The 9,810-nt window shown below is 45.0% G+C and overlaps 1 protein-coding gene across 1 annotated transcript; it reads right to left on the bottom strand.

The window, feature by feature from the left end:
• Window positions 1-1,198: 1,198 nt before the first annotated feature.
• LOC113013071 (uncharacterized) lies at window positions 1,199-6,215 on the bottom strand. Its single transcript, XM_026153662.1, has 10 exons — window positions 5,925-6,215; window positions 4,893-5,066; window positions 4,655-4,812; window positions 4,351-4,549; window positions 4,047-4,143; window positions 3,794-3,965; window positions 3,471-3,523; window positions 3,237-3,363; window positions 1,721-1,911; window positions 1,199-1,290 (listed from the first exon to the last, which is right to left on the bottom strand). The coding sequence occupies exons 1-10, from the start codon at window positions 6,203-6,205 to the stop codon at window positions 1,249-1,251; spliced, it is 1,494 nt and encodes a 497-aa protein (XP_026009447.1). The 5' UTR covers window positions 6,206-6,215; the 3' UTR covers window positions 1,199-1,248.
• Between the last annotated feature and the right edge of the window lie 3,595 nt (window positions 6,216-9,810).

Raw genomic sequence — 9,810 nt, forward strand, 5'->3', positions numbered from 1 at the left:
TGCCACCTGGTGGGACATGCTGACATATTTAAATATCCTGCTTATTATTTTGCTTGATCAGCTTTCCGCAGCATATGCTGCTCTGGCCTCTTTTCTCATGCTCCGTCTGAAAGCCTCTGTTTTAGCTCCCGTCACTTGAAAGGACTGAATCTGGTCTTTTTGGACTCTTAACTGGGAACTTGAAGCTTTAAGTGCTTTTTACCCATCATGCACACACATGGGTTTCATCATCAGTGTCGTGCATGTGGAGTCAAACCACTGACCATCTCCATGAAAATTGCCAGAAGAAAGTGGATCACCCTATGATGTCCATTCACTCTAAACTATGCCCGGGTAATGTCAGGGGTTCTCTTGTGTGACCAACAGTAGCTGTTACTGTGTCTCTGTATGGATGCTGGTGCAGCGTGTGAATGACACACAGCCAGGACACACTGAAGAGATCATCTCTTGGCTGGTTTGGTATTACCAGATGAAAATTGCTTCTGTTTCTGCCGGTTTACCATGTTGGCTAAGGTACTGCACTCCACACCAAGTGTTTTTTTACTGTTATGAGTGCAGTATCACAAAGCTGTGGATTTCCCTCTCATCTACCTTAGAGACTAGATGAGGAGCTCGTTCAGGAGAGGAAGAGTAGAGCTGCCAGCAGCCAGATGAGGTGGTTTGAGAATCCTCCGAGGCGCCACCCAGGTGAGGTATTCCAGACATGTCCTAATGGGGATCGGGGGGTGAGGTGTCTCTGTTGCGGACCCAGGACGCGCTGAGAGATTAGATCTCTCGGCTGCCTTGTGAACACCTCACTGTCCCCTCAGACGAGCTGGAGGAGACGGCTGGGAGGAGCGAGGTCTCGGCTCCTCAGCTTAGACTGTTGCTCCTGCAACTGTAGCCATACTTGACAGTTTGGATGCACTTAAGCACTCAGAGCGGTGAATACAAGTAACAAAGTATGTGATTTGGGACACAACATGTGAGTTTATCAAAACTCTGAAGTTCAACACAACCTTCGTACCAGAAACTACCTTTGCCAATTTTTTACATGCACTAAAACAAAAAACAACGTGTGTGCCGTAAACTCCAATCAGCTTCATCTCAGAAAACATTTCAAAAACAGACATTTTACATCTCATCACTTTGAGATGTTTTTTTGTTTTAAATCTAAAAACATTTTATTTAAATTTACGAAAACAGACAAAAACAAAAAAATAAGTAAAATTATGTTTCCAGTAGAAAAATGAGAACATAAATGATGAGTCAGTGAATGTCCGACCTTCTGCTCCTCAGGCTGTAACGAGGCTGAACATCAGGGTGGTGATGAAGAGGAGGACGGACAGGAGAAGAGACGCGAGAGCAGAGGTCAGCATCACAACAAGGAGGGAAATCATGTTTCTAATGTTTACATCACACAATATTCCTAAAATGTCCAAAAACAAAATGTTTTTCCAAAGAAAATGTAAAAACACTAAACATCAAAAAATGAATAAGAATAGTCAAATCAGGCCCACAGAACGTGAACATAATATTCTGATAGTTGATGTCATGTTTAAGAGAAAATAAAACGCGACATAAACTCTGGTTTCTAATCGATCAGATTCACAGCTCGTCGATATTTCCCAGTCCGTGTTTGCCTCTGTGAGTTTCCGGGTTTGCAGAATCAATATTTAGCTTTGAAGAATTTTGGTTGTTTAACCCTACAGATCAATACTCGATAATCAGCCCTCCCTACCTGTTTGTCCTCCACCAGGATGCTGTACACCAGCGGGGAGGAGGGGGGAGACCGAGGACGGCGAGAGGATGAGCGACGAGGATGCCTGCCTGGACTCTGACGCACTGAGGCGTTGTGGGAACCGTTCCTGAGGGTGGAGTCGGCTGATGAGGCGTTCTCGGTGCTGCTGAGGATGCTGTCGCTGCTCCAACCTGCAGCACAAAAAGACGTAGAAGAAGAAACCATGTGGACAGCTGTGCCACATCTGCATCTCGCTAATTAAACTCAAACTGTTTAAGTTTGAAGCTAATTGACTAAACTAACTCTTTAATTATAGATTATTGAGATGTCACAGCTGACATACGTAACACCAAAAGCAGTTACGATAAACTCAGCTTAAACTGACTCTAGGTTCACTTTCACACAGACTTCAATACAACTTCTGAGTTATTTCGCCCCCTGCTGGTCATCAAGAAGGATGGTTTTAGGCACATCCACACCCGCATCACTGTTTTAGACACAGAAGCTTCAACACCAAAGAGCCACAACAGCCACAGCGCAACTTCAAACAGCTAATAAATCGAGTAGTTTTGTTCTTGATATAAACAGAAGACAGAGTCAGTGGTGCAGAGATAACAACTTGCTCCTGAACACCTCCCAGGCAAAAGAGCTGATCATCGACTTCAGGATGAAATAAATCAATAATTAAGCCTTTAATAACGAGCAGGAACTCCGTGGAGAGGGTCACAGACTTCCAGTTTCTGGGAATTTAGATCAAGGACGACCTGAGCTGGGCCAGAAACACCACAGAGCTGTTTAAGAAGGCATCGCAGAGACGCTACATCTTCCAGAGGCCGAGAGATTTAAAACATACTGTTCTGTGTGTGCTTTTCCCGTGGGACAGAAAAAGGGACATCATTGACACTGGACGTCCTCTCGCTACTCTGGAGGAACATGCGTAGTTACTGCTGTCGGAAAAACACAAATTCAACATAATAACATGATAAAGGATCAATCTCACTGTTAGCATCAGACAGTGTTGAAGTGTCCTCATGAATGTGCTCTTTGCACTGAACGAGTTGTGTAATTTGGGAGAATGGAGAAAGATAGTTTGTCTCCTTTGTCTTTATCTCTTATATAGTTTAATATCATTTATACACCATTTTTATTATTGCTGCGAGTGATCATTGCGCTCCTGATTGCACTTAATTTCACTGTACACGTTACAGTGACACTAGAGTTATTTTATTCTTTTGTTGCATCAGTATTTGCAAACCAGAAGGATTGCAGAGGAGCTTAAATGGCACACTTTATGTGACGTCTGCCAGCTGGATGTGTATCAGCTGAGCCTGAACCAATGCTACAATGGCCAAGAACAAAGTCGGAACTTATTAACCATTTTCCTTCCTCTGTGAGTGTGCAGACTGCAAATCCAACTGCAATCAGATTCAGTCCTGACACAACACAGACAAAGACAACTTTCTCGCCCTTTGGCAGATGGATGGATGGATGGATGGATGGATCAACAACTACTGACCGAAGTGCGAGAGGTTCGATGGGTCTGAGCCACCGGTGGTGGGATATATGTCCTCCCTGTCTTCCTCTTCTCTTCTTTCCTCCTTCCTCCTCAGCATCTCCTCTCTTCTTCTGCTCTCTGATCTCATCTGGAAAACACGACACAGCTGATCTGGAACCAGTGGAACGGACTCAGAGCGTAACCTCTCCTCTGCTAGCAGGCGTGTACACCTGAACTGTCTCCTGATGTTCTCACCTTCACAGGAAGCTGATCGTCCTCTGCCGTCCTCCGTCGCTCCCCTAAACTCTCTGCAGACAAAGTTTTCTCTTCAGTAAATTATCTGCGCCAATCAAACTCACTGGAATCTATGAAAACCTCCAACCAGTTGAAGACATCCACTGTGACACCACCAACAGCTAATCGAGCACCACCATGTTGGCTTTTTTGGATCTCAACGTCCCGTTATGCATTCATAAAGAAATCACAGAAATAACCTGGGTGGCCTTCATAGTGCCTACTTCCATCTTTTGTATACAGTCTACAGTTTTCCCAAGTGTCTGCCTGCTGGCTGAACTCACCTGCATGCTGCAGCGCCTCCTGCAGGCTCCTCTGAGTCTCTCTGAGCTGCTGCAGCACCTGCAGACTCTGCTGCACCGGGTCCCTGTAGCGCACACACACCACCAGCAGAACACACACTCCAACACACACCATGAATCGCCTCAACGCACTCACGTACACAGTGAGCAGCTCCTGAACGCAGGAAAGAGTGATGAATGTGTGCATCATGTCAAAGGTTAAAGCATCAGGTGAAGCTCAGGTGAGCATACTGACCATGTGTTGGTGCTCAGGATTATCAGAGCTCAGCACAAACTGGTAGATCTTTCTCTCCAGGTAGAAATTCAAACATACTAAACTCAACAACACCAACCTAAACACACACACACACACACACACACACACACACACACACACACACACACACACACACACACACACACACACACACACACACACACACACACACACACACACACACACACACACACACACACACACACACACACACACACACACACTATCAGTTACACGTTAAAACCCAGCTCTGTGCAAAGGCGGGGAAGGGAGGTGGCGTTACCTGGCTCTGGAGGAGCGTGGGGTGGAGGTGATGAGGAAGGAGGTGCAGAGGGCAGCGGCGTTGTAGCAGCAGGAGCTCAGGCTGCGAGTTTCCATCAGAAGGAAACTCTGCAAAAAGGAAACTCTGTTGAAGAGTTCGGACAGCGCCACCTGCTGCTCCCTCGAGGTGCTGCTGAGCTCTGAGAACACCGACCGCAGACCTGAGCAGGGGACAGGTGGAGAGAGGCGGAGGAAGTGAGTCTTTCAGGTGCTTGAAACATTTCGAAGAGGTGTCTGTGTGTCTCAGGCCATCAGTGTGCGTTTACCCCGTGTTGAGTCTCTGAGTGTGACTCTGAGCTCCTCGCCATTGGACAGGATCGCCTTCTGCGCCTGCAAGGCAGCACTCTGGGCCTCGATCAGGTCCTCAGCCATCAGCCTGGTGGACTGAAGCTGCTCGGCTACACCTGCCGAGCTCTCAGTCAGCCTGACACACACGCACACACATCTGTTACACACACACATGCACTTCCTCACCTCAGCATGATGTCATCTGTGCTTGCTCACCTGTAAATGGTGTTTTCTGCTTGGCGCTGCCAGGCCTCAGACTGCAGGAAGTGGCACATGGAGTGAGTGTGTGTGAAGAACTCTGTGTAGCTGTTAAACGCCACTGTGTCCATGCCAGCTGTACATCTGCTGACCTCTGACCCCTCAGGGCATGCTGGGAAATCCCTGCCTGAGCTGACAGATGGACAGACACAGGTTATGGTTAAACTGAAGTATCTGCGAGGCAGCCATGATGACAGCTGGTTTAAACCTGTAAGGAAAGGTGACTCGATGCCTCCTACATTACTTCCTTTAGCAGAGGATACAATGGACTATCTTTTATCAGAGGAAAGGAGATGATGCCATCTGACAAACTGAAACTTTGAGTCCAAACTGATCATTCATGAAAGACTCATCACCTGTGAAGCACTTTGATGTCTGATGTTATAGAAGATCAAAATAAAGACAAGGGGGTATACTTTTTGAAGTGGTTGTGGCCTTTGGGGCACAGACGTCTCTGATTTCTTTATAAAAGGAAAAAGTTTACCTCTTAACATCTGCCAGGTCATTGGTAACACACCCACGGTTTGAGCAAACTGATGCCTCAGCTTTAAATGATAGTGGTGGTTGGGTTAGTCACTGAGGTGAGGTTTAGGTTTAGGCTTCCACCTTAAAACAATTTGAAGTAGCGAGTGAACCCAGGAACCCCAAACTAAAGATCCAAACATATCAAAGTACATATGTACTCCCCCTTTACAGAGAAATTTAGCCTGTTGGGAAGAAATAAAAATTTAGGATATTTAAAAGCGGTTCTGGGATTTCCCTCGTTTTTTTTTCTTCCAGCTGTACTGCAGCTCTTGAATCGGCCACATGATGGAAGTAAACGAATGCGAATAGGAGATACAAACCCAGAAAATAGCAGAGTGCTACAAACACCAGCTGCTTCTTTTAAATGCAATCTAATCAAAAATATGATTTTGATCGGGATTATTTAATAAAGGCTCGCAGTGCAGGACAGCAGCGCGAGGAAACACCTGTTTTTCCAGTTGTTACCTGCTCAGGTGACAGTGGGTGAACCGCAGCGCGATCAAGCTCTGGCTCTCCGACGTCAAGTCCCTGCAGCTCGCGTCCAGGTGCTCCAGAGCTCGCGCCCAACACTCTCCGTACCGGGACTGAGCCGCGAGGGTGCGCACGCGCCGCAGCTCCATCCTGCCGCGCTCAGAATCCGGAGCCGAGGAGGAAGAGGAGTGTCCGGGACCGGCGGAGAGTCCGAGCAGAACCGAACCACTCAGCAGCAGCAGCAGCAGCAGCAGCATGTCAGCACGAGCTGCCATCCTCACCTGTCTGCAGGTCGACCATCAGCCAATAAGAGAGCGGGGTTTTTACCCGCATGGAGGTTAACGGGAGGTCACGAGATGTGAGTTTTCTGATCAGTTTACCTTTGATCCAAACAGACGAAGCTCTTTATTTATTTTGAGTACACTTTGTGAGAGTTTGTGTTGTTGGTACACAACTTATTTAAACTTTAACAATGAGACTCTTGTACTCTGAAACTCACCCACAACACCATCACGTCATCATGGGTTCGATTTTAGCCCTCAACCTGAAAGCATTGGACTTTTGTTATCACCCCTCTGGCCTGGTGGTGTGGACATCCAACTGCGTGAAGCAGAAATATTGTCCTTAAGGCAGGGGCGTATGCCGTGGGACGGGTTGGGGACCGAGAATAGGTAAACGCCGCTCCCTCCACAGGAATTCAGAATATTTGATAAAAAATTCCCATCTGGGAAGCAAAACTTTATCATGGTGGACAAGTTTGCAATCGTTTCTCTGTTTGGCGTCTTCCAAGGTAAACTGGTTCTGTGTGTGGTTCAAAAGACCCTCTATGAAGAAAAAGCTGGACCACTTCGCCCTGCCCGGTTAGGGTTACTGAGGACCCCCCCCCCCCAATTACTGATTAATTGATGTCTATATTACTTTAATGTTGTAGCTGAAATAATAATAATAATACATTTTATTTAAAGTTACCTTTCAAAACACCCAAGGACACTGCACAGAGCAAATAAGACAGGCATAAAAACAGGAAACAAACACAATAATAAAATAAAGTTTAAGAGCATGGAGAAGTTATATAGAGTAGGCATCTTGAACAGGTGGGTTTTGAGGGTGGACTTAAAAAGAGGGAATGAAGGGATGTTTCCGAGGTCAGGGGGCAGAGCGACTAAAAGCCCTGCCCCCCATGGTAGTAAGACAAAAAGAAGGAACAGAAAGAAGACAAGACGAGGAGGATCTGAGGCACCGGGATGGGATGGAGATCTGTACCAAATCAGAAAGGTATGGTGGGGAGAGAGAATGAATGGCCTTAAATGTATAAAGAAGTATTTTAAAATTAATGTAAAGTTTAACTGGGAGCCATAGGGGGTAGGGGTGATGCGGTGGTAGAGGGAGTCCTAGTAATAATACGGGCAGCAGAGTTATGGACACGTTGAAGCTTATTGATGGATTTTTGTGGCAGGCCAAATAAGAGTGAGTTACATGGACGAGAATGACAGCGGCATGCTGAGTGAGGAAGGAGCGGAGGCGATTGATGTAACAGAGTTGCAAATATGCTGAGCGAGTGACATCATTGATGTGCGAGTCAAAGGATAATGTACTGTCAAGAATGACGCCAAACAGATTGAAACTGACGAGTTATTGATAGTAACAGAAAAACAGTTGGATAGCGATAATTTGGAGTCAACCAGGAGAAGTTCTGATTTGTGACTACTTTGAGTAAAATGAAATGATTTGATTATTCACACTGCTCTGTAGCTTTATGTATAATATTACTGCACCATAGATAGAGATTATTATTATATTTTATTATCTCCAATATCTACAAAATAAAAATAAATGGTATGGCGCATGAGGAGCTGTGCTGTCGTGGCAGCGCTTGCTTGGTAAGGTCTCTCAAGGTCAGTCTGATGGTGATTTAAGCAAACTTATTAAGAAAAAGTCCAAGACCTCAGCCTGGAGCCATGGGTGCCGTCCAGGTTCTGCCCAAAAGAGTCCCATTGGGACATGACCACTGTGCCACCGACCCCATTCTGGCTACACTTCTGCTTACAGTTTGTGTTCAAACTCATGTTTTTGCTCTTGGACTCTACTGGAGCAGCTTTTCATGATCCAAAGTTTTAAAAAGGTCCTTATTTATGTTTATTTTCTGGGCTGTGATGCAGTAAATTGGTCTCCTCTCCCTTTAAGATAACTTTACTCTGTTTGGCTGCCACTCACAAACAGAAGGTCTGCACAGCAGGTGGGTGGGGCTTCTCCGATCTCTTTATCATGTATACAAGAATAGGAAACAAAAACTGTGTTTAGAGCAGTCTGAAGGTTACTTGTAAATACACTAATCTCGTTCTTTTACATTTTGGTCACGAGTAATGTCGACGTCCAGCATCGCAATAATAAGAAGGAACTTGTGGAGAGAAACCTGAGAGTCATAAGTAACTGGACATGAAATTACATGTTTATTGGGGAGCTGTGAGCTATTAGAGCTCAATCCTCAGAGAGCGTCACTCAGTATGAGGAGGACAGACGAGGGCAATCATGACTCAAGCATGACTCCGGTGACGGAGGAAGTCCCCAGATGACAAAAAGCCAGAACATCACAGAAATTAGGGAAAGTCCAAGATTGCAAAATCGCTGCACATGCCCAGGCAAGCTTACTCAAAGTAGTCAGAAAATGATGTGGTTGATGCTCACTTATGCACTATTTTACTGTTTGCTGACTGAACTGGAGACATTTAAAAACAAACAAGACAGAAAGAATGAGAGTTAAACCAGTCGCTCTAACCTCGAAATGAAAACATCTACAGTAGTTAAACTGAAATCACACCTCAGATATTTAAAGGTTAATTTTCTGTATAAGTATTAATTAAATGCTTCGGGAGTTTATAAGTAGTTTTATTCGAACCCTCGTAGTTTTATAAGCATATTTTATATTTCTTTAAAGTAACTAAAAACTTTTAATAAACTCGAATCTCGGCTGTCTTTATCTCAGGTCACTCCTATGTATGACAGAGAAGCTGTTTTTGATTTAGACGGCCCTCAATCGACACAGGTCAAAGGTCAGATGACAGAGGAGATCTTGCTCTTTAGGCTGAAAAAGCCAGGGCTTTTGCTCCCTGAACTTTGTCTCTCAGGTTGCACAGTGTGACATCACAGACTGTGCAAACAGCCGAATCTAACGAGGCGTGATGTCAGCAGGTGGTCTGAATCCGGGCTCGCAGCTCTGCTCGGTCACTCTTACCTTCCAGGTGAAGACTGCGACGTCTCAAACATCAGAAGCTCGTCTTCTCTACAAACATAGACTGCTCCACACGTGGCTCCTTTTAGCTGCTGCTGTGCAGCAATAAAACTAAATGTTTAGGTTTATGTTCTATAATCTAACGGTCCAAGTGTTTGTTTTACACAGCTGTGAAGGCGCCGTTAATGCTGAATGACATGTAAAAGTTTCAGAGCAGGGGGGTCAGAAATACAACCAAAGAGCCGGCTGAAGGAAGCGTTGAGTTACAGGTTGCTCCAACCCAGGACTCTGAATTATTGTTACTTTCACAGCTTTTTGTTTTGTGGTTGTCCTCATTGGGATTTTTAATCACGTTTTGTAAATACATGGTTAATTCATTTTTAAAAACTTACTTCTTTAAACTGAAATACATAAATAAATGTTTTTTAAATAGCTTATTGAGCAGCATTATTACTAGTGTAGTGGAAGTAGTCTGGGTGCTTTGCAGCGTTATGAAGCAAACAGTACAAGAAAGGAAGTCCTTCACTGGTGAGCAGCTAAAACCCAAAATCGAGTAAGAAGATTGTTGCAACACAAGGTGAAGGCATCAAATTCAAAATAAGCTGTTACCAGATTTCTCAGGTTTAACATGTGATATGTCCTGTATGTGCT

Source organism: Astatotilapia calliptera, chromosome 20 (genome assembly GCF_900246225.1).
Source record: "Astatotilapia calliptera chromosome 20, fAstCal1.2, whole genome shotgun sequence".
Lineage (NCBI taxonomy): Eukaryota > Metazoa > Chordata > Actinopteri > Cichliformes > Cichlidae > Astatotilapia > Astatotilapia calliptera.

What these genes read in the sequence shown, in the direction of transcription:
- LOC113013071 (XM_026153662.1), bottom strand. Translation starts at nt 6,205, where the DNA reads ATGGCAGCTCGTGCTGACATGCTGCTGCTGCTGCTGCTGCTGCTGAGT. An exon ending in ACCCACTGTCACCTGAGCAG is followed by an intron (nt 5,067 to 5,924) that starts GTAACAACTGGA and finishes TCCATCTGTCAG; the next exon opens with CTCAGGCAGGGATTTCCCAG. An exon ending in ACTCAGAGACTCAACACGGG is followed by an intron (nt 4,550 to 4,654) that starts GTAAACGCACAC and finishes TCCCCTGCTCAG; the next exon opens with GTCTGCGGTCGGTGTTCTCA.